The 19,009-nt window shown below is 42.1% G+C and overlaps 1 protein-coding gene across 1 annotated transcript in view; it reads right to left on the reverse strand.

The window, feature by feature from the left end:
* The window catches only part of LOC125743038 (vesicular glutamate transporter 1-like), a 27,339-nt gene continuing 8,330 nt past the window's right edge, over positions 1–19,009 (reverse strand). Inside the window, exons 2-13 of the mRNA XM_049015648.1 lie at positions 13,908–14,160; positions 12,430–12,548; positions 12,201–12,315; positions 11,932–12,019; positions 11,631–11,717; positions 11,038–11,180; positions 7,347–7,496; positions 6,291–6,423; positions 5,201–5,311; positions 4,380–4,507; positions 2,352–2,421; positions 1–1,730 (exon numbers count right to left, since the gene is read on the reverse strand). Coding sequence (XP_048871605.1) covers positions 1,450–1,730; positions 2,352–2,421; positions 4,380–4,507; positions 5,201–5,311; positions 6,291–6,423; positions 7,347–7,496; positions 11,038–11,180; positions 11,631–11,717; positions 11,932–12,019; positions 12,201–12,315; positions 12,430–12,548; positions 13,908–14,160 — 1,678 coding nt within the window. The 3' untranslated portion in view covers positions 1–1,449. The remainder of the gene's footprint in view (positions 1,731–2,351; positions 2,422–4,379; positions 4,508–5,200; positions 5,312–6,290; positions 6,424–7,346; positions 7,497–11,037; positions 11,181–11,630; positions 11,718–11,931; positions 12,020–12,200; positions 12,316–12,429; positions 12,549–13,907; positions 14,161–19,009) is intronic.

The raw sequence follows: 19,009 nt of genomic DNA on the forward strand, positions 1-19,009 counted from the left end.
CTGACTTCTAAATTAAAGAAACACAACAGTTAAGTCCGGCTATGAGAAAATCAAAGTGTTCTCCTGCAGACTGACACTTTTTGAAGCAGCTCCTAATTTCTGCTGCTTCCTGTGAGTATGTCGTTCAGTTGCCAGTAAATGATTGTGGTGATAACATTACAACAGGAGAATATTGCAGTGCTATTGGAGAAAAATTATGTTTGTTTGTTTTCAGTTCTATCAGTATGTCTTAGTTTTGTGTGTCTTATTTCAGTTATTTTTTTAATTTAAATTAATACCTCAATATGTAGAACTTCTTTAAACAGAAATTCCATTCAAAATGGCATTAACTTCATGAATGATTTCATACCCTATTCATTACTGTATAATATTTTCATAGACAACATGCAATCACCGAAATTGTACAAGTGTGTTACTTTCTGTTTTAGGATCTATCTGGCAGGTTGTGGGTTCAAATCTTGTAGCACATTTCATCTCTTTAGGTAACTGATAAACTACATTATCCTCTGAGAGATTAACTATTTTTGTGAATAAATTTTAGGAATTAAGGTCCACAATCTGCACACCCAGAGATAAAAAAAGGGTAAATCTGAAATCTGACACTTAAACGTGTGCTCTATGTGTTCATTTTATAAGTTTCTTCAGTACAGTTGTGGTTTATCACAAAGTGCAGTATAACTTAATTGTCTTGCTGCTATGAACAATAACAATGTTTTTCTTTTGTTTGCATTGGAAACATACACAGTTTACATAAATGTTTCCAATACTTTAAGAAAAATTACACTGGCTCCTTAATGTCAAGATACTTAACACTGAATAAATGATCATTTGGTAGCGAAATGTTGCACTAGAATTGCTTGTCTTTCTAACTGATTCATTTTGTCGTTTATATTTCATTTAATAAACAAACCTAGAGTAGAAATACAATGCAGAGCCAGCCTTAAATATGAGACAGAGTCCAATCAAAATCTATAACAAATGGGCTTGGAATGACATAGAAAAAAACTGCAAGGAGTGGAAGAATCCACGCTCTGTTACCCAAAAATGGTTCTCCGCCTGCACTCACATATATGCATGACCATGGTCCAAATCAAACTGAAACACCTACACACACACAAACACATGCACACAAATGCACATGACATAGGAAGTGTCACAAACAGGCCACAGGCCAAACCTGCTTGTTTGGGTGTTTGGTCTTCGTCTGCATGACTTCTTCTTTTCTGTTTTCTGAACTCTTCTTTGGGCATCCTTTCTTTGACGAAGCCATTCAGTCATCATAGCGCCCCCTACTGCTGCCCCAGTCCCTTTCTCTAATGTATTAGTCTCCTCGCTCATACCCTGTACTGATCTACATCCATCTCATGATGACTCTCTTTCATCCCCCTATCCCTTCCCCTCTTATCTCCATCTGTACTCTGGCTTCCACGTCCCAGTCACAGCACTCAGCTATGGTAGCGCTCTCTCTTCCTCCCTGCCATACAGGTAGCTGTTGGATCCCGCTGGCTGCACGTACTCCTCGGTCTTGTTCCAGTCGGCGGCCCATCCTCCACCTCCGCCGTTTGGGTTCATGCCGGGTTGGCTCATCGCTCCATACTGCCCCCCTCCGCCAGTATGGTATAACTCCTCCGTTTCATTAGCTAGCTCGTCTTCATCAAGGATCCCACATTTCTCCTCGCTGGTGGTCTCAGGCTCTGCCCAAGGCTGCTTCTCTCCAGAGGCAAAGATGCCTGGAACAATGCCAAAAAGACTATCAACATGTGAGCTAGATTAAGCTGACTAATGGCATAAAAAGCATTATAATATAAAGAAGAGGAATGATGGAAATCATATCTCAGGTTAGCAGGAAACATTTCATACTTTAAAGTGTCAACAAACACTAAACAAATCTGATTTATTTTAAATAAAGGACTAATTTCTGAAGACAAAGCCCGTACAAAACATTCAAATTATGATGGTTCAAGGAATTTATTTGCTATTTTGATTATTGGGATCGATAGATGACTTAATGGACTCATTTTTGGGAAAATCTCAATTTAGACGAAAATTAACCTTGACATTTTTGACCCTAGCTCATAATTAGCCTGTGCGCATTCCGACTCATTTTGCCAGCACGGGTCACAAATTCATTGTACAGATATTTAGCTGAGCTGATGTGTTTACTGATATTTCTGTGCTGCTTATCAAGAGAATTTACTCAGAATATGACACGCTGGGACGATGAACTCGATGTTCTCCCTGACTAAAATATCCCCATGCAAACAGAATCAAAACAAATGCAAGACTGTCAACCCGCAGGCAAAAGTGTGGGACAACGCAGAATGAGTGACGAAGAAAAGAGAAATACACACCATAGAAGATAACGCCTCCATAATGAACAAGAGAAGCTATGAGAAATACATACTGCCACTCCTCCCGAGTCTGAGACACCGACAGGAAAAAGAGAGAAGACAGAGAGATGGACAGACATGCATAATGAAGGAGAGGAAAACCATTATGCTGGTCAAATCCGAAGTTCATCACAATTTACCTTCACAAAGCCAGAAGGGAAATATGACAAACACATGAATTAAGTCATCAATTTTTGGCTACCCAAGCCTAAGGCAGTCAATCAATCAAGTAACAGAAAGCAAATAGAAAATGCTGTTTTATTCCTTTAAAAGTATTGTGTTTTGTTTCAGCCTTCATGGTCATTTTATATTAATTTCACGAATGGGTATCGCATTGAATGGCATGTGTATTGTACTGAATGGCATACATATTGCATTAAATGGTACATGCGTCACATTGAATGGCATGTGTATTGTACTGAATGGCATACATATTGCATTAAACGGTATGCGCGTTACATTGAATGGCATGTGTATTGTACTGAGTGGCATACATATTGCATTAAACGGTACATGCGTTACATTGAACGGCATGTGTATTGTACTGAATGGCATAATATTGCATTAAACGGTATGCGCGTTACATTGAATGGCATGTGTATTGTACTGAATGGCACACATATTGCATTAAACGGTATGCATGTTACATTGAATGGCATGTGTATTGTACTGAGTGGCATACATATTGCATTAAACAGTACATGCGTCACATTGAATGGCATGTGTATTGTACTGAATGGCATACATATTGCATTAAACGGTATGTGCGTTACATTGAATGGCATGTGTATTGTACTGAATGGCATACATATTGCATTAAACGGTATGCGCATTACATTGAATGGCATGTGTATTGTACTGAATGGCATACATATTGCATTAAACAGTATGCGCGTTACATTGAATGGCATGTGTATTGTACTGAATGACATACATATTGCATTAAACGGTATGCGCATTACATTGAATGGCATGTGTATTGTACTGAGTGGCATACACATTGCATTAAATGGTACATGCGTCACATTGAATGGCATGTGTATTGTACTGAATGGCATACATATTGCATTAAACGGTATGCGCGTTACATTGAATGGCATGTGTATTGTACTGAGTGGCATACATATTGCATTAAACGGTACATGCGTCACATTGAATGGCATGTGTATTGTACTGAATGGCATACATATTGCATTAAACGGTATGCGCGTTACATTGAATGGCATGTGTATTGTACTGAATGGCATACATATTGCATTAAACGGTATGCATGTTACATTGAATGGCATGTGTATTGTACTGAATGGCATACATATTGCATTAAACGGTATGCATGTTACATTGAATGGCATGTGTATTGTACTGAGTGGCATACATATTGCATTAAACGGTACATGCGTTACATTGAACGGCATGTGTATTGTACTGAATGGCATACATATTGCATTAAACGGTATGCGCGTTACATTGAATGGCATGTGTATTGTACTGAATGGCACACATATTGCATTAAACGGTATGCGTGTTACATTGAATGGCATGTGTATTGTACTGACTGGCATACATATTGCATTAAACAGTACATGCGTCACATTGAATGGCATGTGTATTGTACTGAATGGCATACATATTGCATTAAACGGTATGAGCGTTACATTGAATGGCATGTGTATTGTACTGAATGGCATACATATTGCATTAAACGGTATGCGCGTTACATTGAATGGCATGTGTATTGTACTGAATGGCATACATATTGCATTAAACAGTATGCGCATTACATTGAATGGCATGTGTATTGTACTGAATGACATACATATTGCATTAAACGGTATGCGCGTTACATTGAATGGCATGTGTATTGTACTGAGTGGCATACATATTGCATTAAACGGTACATGCGTCACATTGAATGGCATGTGTATTGTACTGAATAGTAGGCATATTGCATTGCATGGTATGCGTACTGCATTACAGCTGATAATTTACCTTGTGTTTCGTCATGGCACCCACTATCAGTGGACACACCATGCCTGACAGAGTTCCGACTCCATTGGAGATGCCCATGAGAATGCTGGCATAGCGTGGAGCTATGTCTAAGTGATTCACATTAAACCCTGTGAAAAAGAAATGGAGAACTGGAACTGACAAAAATACCCTAAGCAGACAGTTGTGGAAGTGGGTGAAGAGTTCAACTAGCCAAACCACCAAAAACTGAGAAAAGACCAGAGGAAATGCACATCTGTTCCAGTAGCCATCTGAAAGCACGCATTTTAGACTGCTGCTTGTCTAGGGTAAATGCTAGCAAGTCAGCATCTGCTTTTGAAAGTACAGGGTGTCAGGTAGGGCTAACTACAACCTAACAGGCTGCTTCTACTCCTGAAATGCAAGTCTTTAAACTGCAGAAGACCGTGCATAAACACAGGCGAGAATATGGAAGCAGAGCCATGGTTGGAAAGAGTAAACAGGCTACAGGCTGAGCCACTGTGCCCAGCCTTTATGTGTCTGCAATGGATAATAAGTATCTTCTTGTGTTTACATCATAGTACAAAGCAAATGCAGTCTAAGGGATATCCAGCTGAGATAAAAGCTATCAGTGATGTCACAATCATTCTAAAACCTATCACATCAACTAAGGTCCCGAGGATCAGTTTTGTTAGTGGTCCCTTGACATGTAAAAAAAGACATAGTACCCTTAGCAGTTACTGTATTCAGGCATTTGCAAAGACACCAGGTTTAAATTTGCAGTGCTTGGGGGAATCAGTAAGTTTTTTGGTCATCTGAATTTTTCCAGGGACACCCAAACTGACCTGAGATAGCAAATCCACTAAAGCCGACAGCGAGGACCAGAAAGGTTATGGCCACTCCCTTTGTGTGAGAGAAGCCGACCACTAGCAATAGAGTGGCTTCCATCCCAAAGCCTAGGAGACAGGATGAAGATATGAACAGGCTAACAGAGTCAGTGGAATAAGCAGAGGAGAGGAGAGCAAGAGCAGAAACTGCTGATAAATGGCAATATAAGACATTTACAAAACAAGTGATCGTGACATCAGTAAAGTGGAATATACTTTTATTTAATTCAACTTATCTGCAACCCTGGCCAGGATAAGTGGTTGGAAAATGGATGGATGGAATTGGATTTATGTGGTGCTTTTTATACCGCAAATGCATTTCATCGATTGCAAGTTGGGAAACTCTTCCCAAATTTTTAGCTCCAATGTTAGCAAGTCGAAATAAGATTGTAGCAATTAATGTACTGAGTGATGACTGTGTTACCTTAGTGCTTATTTTATGTATTTTTTTCTGAAGGATTTTGCCATCTTGGACATTAAATTAACTTCTATACTAGATTATTTTGACCCTAAATAAGTGGATAATTACCCCTATAAAATGCATTGTTATTGTTATAGACCAGGGGTGTCAAACTGCAGTCCTGGGGGGCCGGAGCCCTGTGTAGCTTATTTTTTTCCCTGTTCCACCACAAATAATTCAGCTCAAGGGCTGTGTGGTAAGTAGCACAATTAGTTGAATCTAGTGTGTTAAATGAGGGGAAACCCAAACATGTGCAGGGCTTTGAACCTCCAGGACTGGAGTTTGACACCCGTGTTATAGACTATAAACATTTCGAAGCCTTTAGAAGATGCCTTTGCTTAAATGTCAAGAAATTCACTATAATTTGGGAGTTTACAATACTGGAAGAGTATAAATACATTTTAATATTTTCCAAACATTATTAAACTATAACGTAAAATACCGAACAGATTGTTAGTTTTAAAGTGTCAAATGCCATTCATTATGCGTCTGACTCCGCCTTTCCCTTTGTACCTAACCACGCCCTTACTGCTCTTCAGTTTACAGTGTGACCTGGTCTCGTCCTTCTCCTTCCTGTTCTGGCTTTACCTCCACAGTTCATGAGCTTCCTAACGTTGGTGGTGGTCATGATCTGTTTTGAGCGCAGGTAGTCAGCCAGCTGGCCCCCGAGGGGCACGATGATAGTCATTACCAGATGGGGGAGTGCTGACAGCATGCCCACCTGCAAGAACAAAGAAAAACATTTTAAAAAATCCTAACCTCTGCTTTACTGACAAACACTATAACTTCCACCAAAAGATGTGAAACGCCAGATATTTCCTTTGGTAAGAAGGGAAGCTCTTCATTTTTCACTGCCGAATAACATATAAGTAAATATATTTCCATCCATCCATCCATCCATTTTCCAAACCGCTTATCCTACTGGGTCGTGGGGGGTCCGGAGCCTATCCCGGAAGCAATGGGCACAAGGCAGGGAACAATCCTGGATGGGGGGCCAGCCCATCACAGGGCACACTCACACACCATTCACTCACACATGCACTCCTATGGGCAATTTAGCAACTCCAATTAGCCTCCGCATGTTTTTGGACTGTGGGGGAAAACCGGAGTACCCGGAGGAAACCCCACGACAACATGGGGAGAACATGCAAACTCCACACACATGACCCAGGCGGAGACTCGAACCCGAGTCCCAGAGGTGTGAGGCAACAGTGCTAACCACTGCACCACCATGCCGCCTCTAAATATCTTTCATCATGATGAAATATATTAACTGAATTAGCATGTGACCCAGATGCTACACATACAATGTAACCTGGTTAGTTACAATGATGCAAAATTTGCAAATATCGTTTGAACTGTTGCCAAGTACAGTAATAATGTAACAATGGTCATATCAATTAAGAGCTTCTCATTCATTTAGTGACCGGTTTTCACTTCCTAGTACTTCTTATATTGTGCTAATAATAGCTAAACAATAAACAATGGCACATTTTAACAGAAAAGGAATAACATTAGTAAGTATAAAAGCTAAGTCGTCAGCTAACACAGTGTGAGCTCTTTTACTTTCAGTGGCAAAGTCTACAAATTGGTCATCCTGCTTTTAGTTAATTAAAAAAATGAACATTTTGTTGTTTTCATTACCTTACTGATCTCAAACCCAAAGACTTCCTCAAAATATGCTGGTTGACTGATGAGGAGCAAATAGAAAGTCCAGCTGCGGCAGAAATTAGCAACAATGATGGCATACACTGGCATTGATGTGAAGAATTTTCTCCAAGGAGTCTTGAACTTCTGCAAGGAAACAGAAGAAAGAGTGTCTCTGAATGCATATGTAGGATGAGGTGAATTATCTTTACAAAATCTTTCTAAAAATAATGCCAAACACAAAGAGTGAATGAAATAAACACATAACGATATATTAATGTCAAGGACCTAAGAAACAGTAGGGCTTCTTGCACGTCCTGATTTTCTCAAGTTCAATGTGTTCCTGGGTCTAAAAGGGCGGGGCTCATGTTACATATCTTTAACAAATCATAGTCGTCATTGTATGACTTCTCCCCATTGGTCCATTTACTTTTCAATTTCAAATTCAAGGCTTTCAGCCCTCAGGATTTGTGTGGTGTGTGGCTCAGGGGGCTCAGGGGGTCTGTGATCACGAAGATTACCGGTTCAAGCCTCGTTGTTATAATTATTATCATCATCATTGTCATCATGAACGGGAACAGACGCTGTTCCGTACAGCCTTTGCTGGTGTGACCATATGCATGTATAACACTCACTGCATTGAATGTACAAGATGCTTTTAGAATGGACCAAAATACTAATCCTGGTTTCTGGGTTTGGTGCTGTTGTACGCTTGGTACCCACATAGGCTGTCTGGTTCAGCATCACTAGCTGACATCACACAGGAGTGACCCAGATGGAGTCTTTGTGTTGGTTTGCTAACCTTCTGTATTTCTCTGCAATTTTGTGGTACTTAATAATCCTCCTTTGCATCCACTGTTTCTTGCAACATTGCCCTGTGCAATAGATTACCAATGCATATTCAGAACCGACACCATTGACTGCTACTTTTAAAACAAGATTGAAAACATAGTTTTAGTCATTAGTGTTTGAAGTACCCGATGGTTATTGATTTGTTATCAATAAAAATAAAACAATCACATTTTAACCATCAGGTAAATTGACTTATTTATTTGTTTGTTCCCATCCTTGGATTGTCACCCTAATGTGGTGGAGGGGTTTGCATATCTCAGTGACCCTGGGGGCTATATTGTCGGGGGTAATTGCCCCTGGTAGGGTCTTCAGGTGAGGGTCCAGACAAAGAGCAATCCGAAAAATCCCTTGATGAGAATTAACAATAGCAGGATCTCGTTTCCCTCACCTGTGGCCTGTACGGCTTATCGGGGTAACTTGTCAGATTTAAGGTAGTCTGGGGAAAATGTAAGTGAATGAATATGAAGTCCATTTAAACTGTAGTACCTTAAATCCGACAAGTTACACCGATAAGCCTATAACCTTGCTTTGTAGTACAGGCCACCGGACTAGGGTCACCGGGGCCCCACCATGGAGCCCTGAGTGGTGTGCTGGTTAGTGCACGACGAGGGGATTCCATCGTTTGCTGGGGGACTTCAATGCTCACGTGGGCAACGACAGTGTGGCCTGGAGGGGGTGATTGGGAGGAACGGACTCCCTGATCGGAACCCAAGTGATGTTCTGTTATTGGACTTCTGTGCATCGCATGGTCTGTCCATAACAAACACGATGTTGAGCATAAAGGTGTCCATGAGTGGATGTGTTACGAACATGCCTGGGGCTACAGGTCGATGATCGACTTCATAATCGTATCATCTGATCAGTGGCCATCTATCTTGGCAGAGCTGTCAACTGATCACCACCTGGTGTTGAGTTGGCTCAGGTGGTGGGCCCAGGAGGATGCCGGTCAGACCTGGTAGGCCCAAGCGCATAGTGAGGATCTGCTTTGAACGTCTGGCAGATCTTTAACTCGCACCTCCGGCAGAACTCCAGATACCAGGGAATAACTGTATACCAGGGGAGGTTGGAGACATTGAGTCTGAATGGACACTGTTCCGGACCTCCATTGTGGAAGCGGCCGTATGGAGCTGTGGCTGCAGGGTGGTCTGTGCCAGTCGTGGCGGAAACCCTCGCACCCGGTGGTGGACACCAGAGCTGAGGGGGGCTGTCAAGCTGAAGAAGGAGGCATGCTGGGAATTATTAGCCTGGGGGTCTCTGGAGGCAGCTGATGGGTACCGGCAGGCCAGGCGGAACGCAGCTCAGGTGGTTGCAGAAGTGAGAAGAATTTGGTGAGGCCATGGAAAGTGACTTTTGGTCAGGTTCTGTCAAACCGTCCGGAATATCAGGAGGGGGAAGCAGCTCCTGGTTCCTACTGTTTACAGTGGGGAGGGGGTGCTGTTGACCTCACCTGGGGACATCACCCAGAGGGGGAAGGAATACTTTGAGGACCTCCTCAACCCTGCCTCAGATACATCTATGAGACAGGTGATAGCCTTTGAGACATCTGACGGCACGAGGGGGCTGGGGTGGACTTGCCCATCACTGGGGCTGAGGTGGCCAGGGTGGTTTAAAGAGCTATCTGGTGGACGAGCACCGGGGGTGGATGACATTCGCCCGGAGTACCTAAAGGCTCTGGATATCGTGGGGCTGTCATGGCTGACACGCCTTCTCAACAGTGCGTGGAGGTCAGGGGCAGTATCGCTGGATTGGTGGACCGGGGTGGTGGTCCCCTTATTTAAGAAAGGGGACCGGAGGATGTGTTCCAACTATAGGGGGAACATACTTCTCAGCCTTCCTAAGAAAGTCTATGCTGGGGTACTGGAGAGGAGGGTGAGATCGATAGTAGAATCTCGGATTCAGGAAGAACAATACTGTGTCTGGGTTCTCTTTTAGAGATAGGGAGAGAAGTTTGGATATCCTGGAGTCTCAGAGTAAAACTGCTGCTTCTCCATGTCGAAAGGAGCCAGTTGAGGTGGTTTGGACATCTGGCGTGGATGCCTCCTTGGCGGCTTCCCGGAGAGGTTTTACGTGCATATCCTACAGGGAGGAGGCCTCGGGGCAGACCCAGGACACGCTGGAGGGATTATATCTCTTGGTTAGCCTGGGAACACCTCGACATCTCCTCCTAAGAGCTGGTGGAGGTAGCTGGGGAGAGGGAGGCCTGGGTATCTCTCCTGAAGTTGCTACCCCCCCAGATAAGCGGATGGTAATGGATGGATGGATAGATGGATGGATGGATATTTATTTGTTTGTTTTTATTTTTGCGTTTTATTGTGTTTATCAGTATTCTGTACAGCACTTTGAAAGTCTCCTTAAATGTGTTTTATAAATAAAGTGATTGATTGATTGATTCTGCATTGCAGGTGATAGATGATGGGTGGATTGCTTCTTTTGGTTCCTTCTGTGGTATAATTGCCAATTAGGTGAACACATTGCTCTGGCTCATGTATATGCATTAGGCCACCTGCTAATTAACAATCTGGGCCAAAGGGGCTATAAGGTGCTATCCATGGCAGTCTTAAGATGCTGTTAACAAAGGCTGAAGCCTGAAGTAAATATTAATATAAGTTAATGAGTACCAAAAATATTTGTACTTACATTTATGGCATTTGGCAGACGCACTTAGCCAGGGAAACTTACAAGATATGACCCAAAATATCACATAAGTCCAAATAAATGCCTTTACTGCTTCATTATTTTACTTTTATGTCTGCCTGCCTTTCATTTGTCTGATGAGACATTGCTTAAAGCACATTCAGAGCATGGACAGAGAGCCTGGGACAGACAAAGGCTGTACCTGCAGAGGATTAACGAATCCCGCTGACTCCCCAATGCTCTCCTCGATGTACTTCCTCTCCTCGGGCGAAATGGTGGGGTGGGCTGCCGGGCTCTCATATGACACCATGATCCAGAAGAGGTACCAACAAATCCCAAAACTGCCTGGGGGTGGGAGTGGGGGAGGGGTAATGCGGGGGGGGGGGGGGGGGGGGGGGGTTTGCCAGAGAGATCAAGAGAAGCAGGTAAGGTGGAGTGGTGGAATGAAGGAAAGGAGAAGGTGGAGAGGAAGTTAGCATGGCGATGGGAAGATGGTGGCGCAGGAGGTTGTGCTATCGTTGGGCAACCAGTGGGTTGCAGGTTCAAGCTCAGATTCATCCTGACCCCATCGAAGTGTCCTTGAGCAAGGCACTGAACCCTAAATTGCTCCCGGTGAGCAGGTTGGCACCTTGCATGGCAGCCTTTGCCACCGGTGTGTGGATGGGTGAATGAGAGGATAATGTCATAAATGGGCGGGGGAGTAATCTGGCCATATCTGAGATTCCTATTTTCTGCCATCTACACACTTCTGTAATTAACATTAATTTCCCATATTTTCTGAGAAAGTTCACTTACCATATACATAGAAGACAGAAGACCATCCAGAGTACTGGACGAGAATACCTGCTAATGGCATCGCTATTACTGCGCCGGCGTAAGAACCTGACAAAGAGGAAGGCACAGACTTAATAGCATTACTAATAGCTGACATTGTGTCAATCGAGTATCATGTCAATAGTCTTATAATTAACAAGACTTCTCCTAACAGCAACTAGAACTTTATACAATTAGAGTATAAAGACATAACAGTATGGTGAACCAAACAGTGAAAAACTTCATGTTTAAGGAGATATCGCAGAGAGACATGATGACACACCGCAGAAGGCTGTCGTGGCCAATCGGCTCCTTTCTAGGGGCGGTGCCCATTTCGCCCAGATTCCGTGGCAAGCTGGATATGACACTCCCTAGGCATAGCGAGTGAAAGGAAGACCGGTGAAAATTCTTATGGTAATTTCCGTAACATAATTCGGTTGACACTGCAGATATTTTAAATGCATAGATGAAGAAAAATGCATCCTATAGAGGCAGGACAAACGGGGCAACAAACCAAAGAGATAATCCCAAAAGTATAGTGAAGTATCGTACCTCCACAAGACCCTGTAATACCCTAATTATTATTACACAGCCATAGTGAATTCTTGCAGCTGAAGGGATGAACATGTTTAGTGTAGAGGTAGCTACTATAGCAAAGCCAAACACTCTGAAAGACAGAGAGAAACATTACACATTATTATCAATACACTGTGATAGTCATATAATTACGAAACCATTACAACTGAAAGTGCAAGAATCTAATTATTAAACAGCAAATTACCTGTTGGCAGCAAATTTCTGACATATAAAGCCTCCAGGTATCTGAGTGACGATGTAGCCCCAGAAAAAAGAGCCATGTATCATACCCACGGTCTCTGGGTCCCAGGAAAACTGGGCTGCCTGTAAAAGAAGGGGCTGTGTTACTGCCTTTGCGTGTCTGTAAAACATCCCCATCAAAGGCATTGCAGTGTCCAGAAGGTTACTTTTAAAATGTAAGTGTGTAGGTTACACATTACCAGTTACCTTGTTAAAAACGTAACAAGTAATGTAACTATTTTGATTATGTTATTAAAGTAACCTACCTTAATACCATTGAATACTTTTTCATTACTTTTCTAACAAATGTTTTAAACTAGGCAATAGAGCTGAAAAGTTCCAAGTATTGGCTGACCTGCGTTATCTGGAAATATGCCAAAAGAAGGCATTTCTGTATTGCAAAAAGATGTAAAGCAACAAAATGAATGCTATATACGAAATATAAGCTTTTTACCAAAAAGAATATATACCCCTTAGTACTCACCAACATTTTGTTTAGTAATTTGATTAGTATTTTTTCTCAATAATTGATGGATTACAATCACATGCATTTTGCTATTTCATTAACTAACACCATTTAATTTAACTAGTTACTCCTCAACACTGGCACTGCATGTATCCCTTGTGTGCAGGGGTGTCAGAGGCATTTAGAATGTGGGGGGTCCAAACAATTAAGTATGAAATGTGAGGGGGACACATACCCCTCAGATTTAATGCCGGCGACCCATGGATGGTAAATTGATTTGGGCCCTTGAGCCAGGGCATTAACCCTGACTGTTACAGGGACTGAACCAGCTCTTCCTTGCTTGTACATCACTTTGCATAAATACAAGCATCTGCCAAAATAATTATCCATCCATCCATTTTCCAAACCATTTATCCTTCTGGGTCACAGGGAGTCCGGAGCCTATCCCAAAAGCTATGGACACGAGGCAGGGAACAACCCAGGACAGGGGGCCAGCCCATCACAGGGCAAACTCACACATCCACACCTACGGGCAATTTAGTAACTCCAATTAAGCTCAGCATGTCTTTAGACAGTGGGGGGAAACCGGAGTAACCCGAAGGAAACCCCACGACGACATGGGGAGAACATGCAAACTCGACATACATGTGACCCAGGCGGAGACTCGAACCCGGGTCCCAGAGGTGTGAGGTAACAGTGCTAAGCACTGCACCACCATGCCACCCAAAGTGCGTGAAGTGTGCTTATACATCTTGTGGTATGATGTTGTTGACAGACAACTGCATGAAAACTAAGTATAAGCCATACAAGACAAGATTACTAACAGAAATATTCTTTGGCAACTGGTGACCCCATAAAAATGATGGCAGAAAAGTTCAAATGCTACAGCATTCTGTCATCAATTTCTTATTTTGCCCTAACAATGTACGTCCTAATAGCTATTAGCGGTTACAAGTTATTTTCCCCACTGAACTTACCACCAGCATCTTCTTGTCGCCCTTGTAGATGGTGTGGTTGTTGACCATGCTGACAATAGCCACACCCAGGTTGCATCGGATTCCGAAGGAGATGCAGAAGCCCAGGCCAGAGAGAATGGCGATGATGTACCGTCGCGGCAGGCCGAAGCATGTGCAGTCTACCACAGGAAGCTCTTTCTCCTCTATCAGCCCAGGTCGACCTTCAGCTGACAGTTCAATCGTTTCACCATTTTCCTGCCGTTTTTCCAACAACCTGGAACATGATGGAGACAGAGTGAATAGGAGAGGATCTGAGTAATTAGGCTTTAGTTATGGGGTGAATTTGAGAAGCTATGAGGCAAAGGTAAATAAATGGGAGGAAACCTCCAAGGAGAATGTGCAAATTCCAAGGTAAACGTCCCCAGCCCTGGATGTGTGAAGCAGCAGCTCCCCACTGAGCCACTGTGCCACTCACGCCTGCCCGACTCATTTATTTATGAAGGCTTTTTGGTGTAACAACTGTAAGCATTATTTTCCATGAGTTACTGAGGTAATTGAACTGAATCGGAATCTCCATACATTTGCTAAAGTTCCACATTGCAGTTAGGCACTGTATATGCAGCCAATACACCAGGATCCCCCAGTATTTAAGTGGCAAATGTTACTAGGGACGGTTACCGATAAAATTTGGTCCTCAGGAAAAAGAGAACCCAAATTAGCTTCATAGCCTGAAAGATATAATTTTATAGGACTAATAAATCCATCCATCCATTTTCCAAACCGCTTATCCTACTGGGTCGCGGGGGGTCCGGAGCCTATCCCAGAAGCAATGGGCACGAGGCAGGGAACAACCCAGGATGGGGGGCCAGCCCATCGCAGAGGGCTAATAAATAATGCTGATAATAATAGTAATAAAATAGTCCCTAGTAATAAAAATAGTTGGCAACTAATTTTGTCATAGATTAGTTGCATTTTTGGGGTTTTGCTGAATAAATTTTGTATAAATTTATCACCACCTAGCAACATTTTTGTCGGTGTGCTAAGTGGAGTTAACATTTCACTTTTTGGCGTCCGCTTTGGGGCTGCAGACGGTCATGTGCGCATTAGCTTATTTTCCTACCACAATTGACTGTAGATCCAGATAGTGCATAGAGAATAGAGCAGTGATATTCCACCAGACTAGGAAAGGGCAGATGTATGGCAACTAACACAAATACAAGTAGGGCAGTAAAATGGATAAACTTTTATAAGTAGTTTAAAAGTTGTCACTAGGCTTGGCTGGTATGGTAATACTGCATACAACGCTATTTAAATGTTGGTGACACAATTAGCTGGGGATCCCTTCCCCCACCCTGCCCCCAGCAGATTTTATTGCCCAAAATTCCTTATTGTGCGGTATGAAGTACAGTCGTTAGCAGGCGAAATATGGTAGAGAAAGCAGGAAGTTTTTATTACAACTATCAAACAAATACCACATTATGTTTTTAATAAAGCACTTGCACTCTTCTTTTAACCCTGTTTGGCCCAACTAATTGATTATTTATTTGCCTGACCACATGATTAATCAATTATTGGAATAATCATTTTTGTGACTCTAGAATTATAAATTAAATAATTAGGGAAATCCGCATAGAAATATAAATACGAGGTCACACATTACCAGCTTTTATCACTTTGGCACTCTCAGTTCTTATTAACCACTAAGTTCACACATATATCACACCCTCGTGTTTCTGCTTCTCTGTTTCTCGCTCATTGCTACCTTGGGCGTGAGGTTTGCCTCAGACTAACCTCTGTATAGCTACACATGCTGGAGGACGATCATGCTAGGGAATGACTATGCTTTTCACTATACTGAGGCTGTTTAATGTAAGTCTGTTAAAGCTTTCATTTATTTCCTAAAATAAAGAGCAATTAAAGTATCCACACATACATACATCATATACAGATAATAAATATTGCACATTCATATGTCATAAACATAAAGCATCCATGGTACACATGCAGATTTTGCTTGCAGACACAGAAAATTACATAATATTATATTGCTGAAATATATGTATTTTACCTATAAGGTAAGAGCTATGAAGGCAATACCAGTAATTCATGTCACACGATGTCTATGTCTCCCAGTGTGCGCTCAGTTAATACTAGGATCGATACTGGCGTTTCACTTCAATTAATTTTGGGTGAGTATTATTTCGTTCTACCTCATTGGCTGGGTAAGAAGTTACATCACTCGCCATTGTGGCTGCAGTAACCCGACACCGCATATTGAGGCAGGATGGAGCAAAAGGCCCCACCCAAATCAATTAGGTGACATGTGGAGACCGCTGCAGTCCAGCCAATGCTGATGTCACACTGGATCATCCAGCTCACACATGCTACAGTCCTTTGAAAAATGCCAAACATAGAATACTTGCTCTACAACATCAAACATAAACAATCTGGGTACATCTGGAAACGTATATTTATATAGTACATACTAAATTTCATGGGAATCCTACTAATTGACCGATAATTCAGCATGTACTGTACTATATGTTTACACCAGAACAGTATGCATGCACTCAGATAACTATGGCCAGTATATTGCATATTAACTGACCTGGATGTTTACCAATAACTTGACCCCCATGAAAGTTAAAAACTGTTAAACACTATCAACAAAAAAAAATGCATATATAAGTCAACTTATATAACCGGTTATAGTTTTCTACTGACATTTGTTTAGAGCTGGCACTTCCTCTGCCAATGTGACACAATTTCCTGAGCAAGCGATGTTCTTCCTTTCTGGTTACAACTCCAGAGGAATTATGGGATAGTGTAGTGTCCATCAGTTTCACACTGCGAAATTTCGCAGAATGCAGCAGGCCATCAGGGTGCTGTTAACTTTCTCATGAAAACTGGGACATACTGGACATACTGGACTCGATTCACATGCTACATATCAACTACTACATACCAACCAAGTACTCAATTTCAGTTGCATCCTCCGTGTAGAGCAATGTTCCCCAACCCAGTCCTCGGAGACCCACAGATGGCCCGTGTTTTTGCTCCCTCCCAGATCCCTGACAGATGGTCCTAAGTTTTGCTCCCTACCAGGAGCTGGGAGGAAGAAAAGACATGGACTGTCTGCGGACCAAATTTGGAAACATCTGGTGTAGAGTCAAATGTGGAGCTTCGGAGTTCTGACAGCCCAGCTGTGAGTCCAGACTTCCAATCATGGTGGTCTTCTTCAGGTGGGAAGAAGGATGGATTAAACCTTTGCTCATTGACGCAAACAGCCATGCACCGAAAGCTTTGCTACTAAATAGCATACAGCTAATGGTGACACACAGCACTGTTTTATATAAATGATGTCCAGTCATTTAACAAGGGATACTCATGAGCATGAAAGATGCTCAACGTAAGAAACAACTCCAAAATAGAACCTTATGAATGGGCAAGAAGGAATAGATTATTGGGGAAGGAGTTACCCTTCTTGTGATTGAGGTAGTTCACTCTGAAGTAAGCAACTGGACCAAAATGAACAGTAACCATGGAAATTCAAGAAGCTATTTTGATTAAAAAAAAAGTAATTAAACTCTGGCATTTATAAAAGGAAGCAAAGAAAACAAAAGAGGATAGCTATGGGTCTTAGAATTAGCATCTAGACTGGTTGCTGTCTTGGTTACTGGGCTCAAAAACAAAACAGAACACATTAATTTACAGATAATACGGTAAAAAGGGGCGTGCTAAAAACCAATTAGCAAGCAAAACACACAAGGCTCTCCCCTTTAAGATGGCCTTAGGTTACGCCCCCTTCATGGAGAGGCCTGCATCCTTGCTGCTTTGACATGAAGTTAAGCCTTTGTTTTTGCTATCTTCGTATTTTGTTTACATTGTTGCATTATCTTAAGCCAGGTTCCCTGATTAAAGCTGTACAAAGTTATTGGACTCCTTTCTCAGATATTACCCTTCAAACTTCCTGTCTGCTTGTGGAACAGAGGCAGTAGGCAGAAGGCTCTAAGGTTCCCCTCTAACCTTGCCCAATGTGATTTGATTTGAAGGCCCATTGAAGATTCTACCCCCTAAGACTTGCCGAGGTGGTTACAAGCATCTAGTGGTACATGTGAGCCTGGCCTTTCAGATGAGCACTTTGTTCACACAGTCTCCATTCAGTAAATGCATTAGTGCATCTGCCAGGGCCAGGGATCTGATTATCCCTGGTAAGGACGCTAATGCAGTACGGCTCGGTCAGCTCCAGATCAATAGTGAGAGCGAGAGGGGCAAAGCTGAAGCTCCCAGAGATGCTAAGTTCAAAGTCGTGTGCAAATATTACGATCGATTGCTACACTGGAGGGATTAGCAAAGATACAGCAACTGATGTACATTAATTGTGCTGATTTTGTACTGTATTTTTATTTTATTTATTTTAAAATTATCTAGCATAATTAGCATATATATATATATATATATATATATATATATATATATATATATACAGTATGTATATTTTTGAGTATTTCATAAAATCCACTCTGAACTCTTTTTGCCTGGTTTTCGGATTATTTCTCACTGCTATTATTTGCTGTCCGATGTCTGAACCAGCTCTGGTTCCACCCTGATTGCCTTTTAAGTGATCTGTGTTCCTGTTAAATGAATAAATGTGAATGCAAATTCCCGGGTTTGTTTTCTGTTCCCAAGTGTCCCAGCAGGTGCACTGTAACCCTATATCTATTCCCTCATTATTCTTCCATCTCTCTCTCTCTCTCTCTTTCTCTCTCTCCAGTCAGTGAATTACTCACAGCATGCAGTAACAAAGAGGGAGACAAAGACGAATAAAGGTCACCAAATACAGAGTAATAATTACAGTACAGAAAATACAATACTGTGAGAAATATTTCCTATACTGGCTCAGAGTAAATCATGCCGTTCTATAATATAACACATTTCATAAACACTGTGAAAGACAAGAATCCAGAGAGAGCGGAAAATCATTACACTGTATCACGACGCTGCTGCAGGAACCCGGAAAGCACCGCGGCTCCGGCCAAAAGACGCGCGCTCGCCGACCCCCAGTCAGCACCACGGACAGCAGCCACCTGTCAAAACTTCAGGGCCTGTTTTGGACCAGCTGT

Source organism: Brienomyrus brachyistius, chromosome 5 (assembly GCF_023856365.1).
Source record: "Brienomyrus brachyistius isolate T26 chromosome 5, BBRACH_0.4, whole genome shotgun sequence".
NCBI lineage: Eukaryota > Metazoa > Chordata > Actinopteri > Osteoglossiformes > Mormyridae > Brienomyrus > Brienomyrus brachyistius.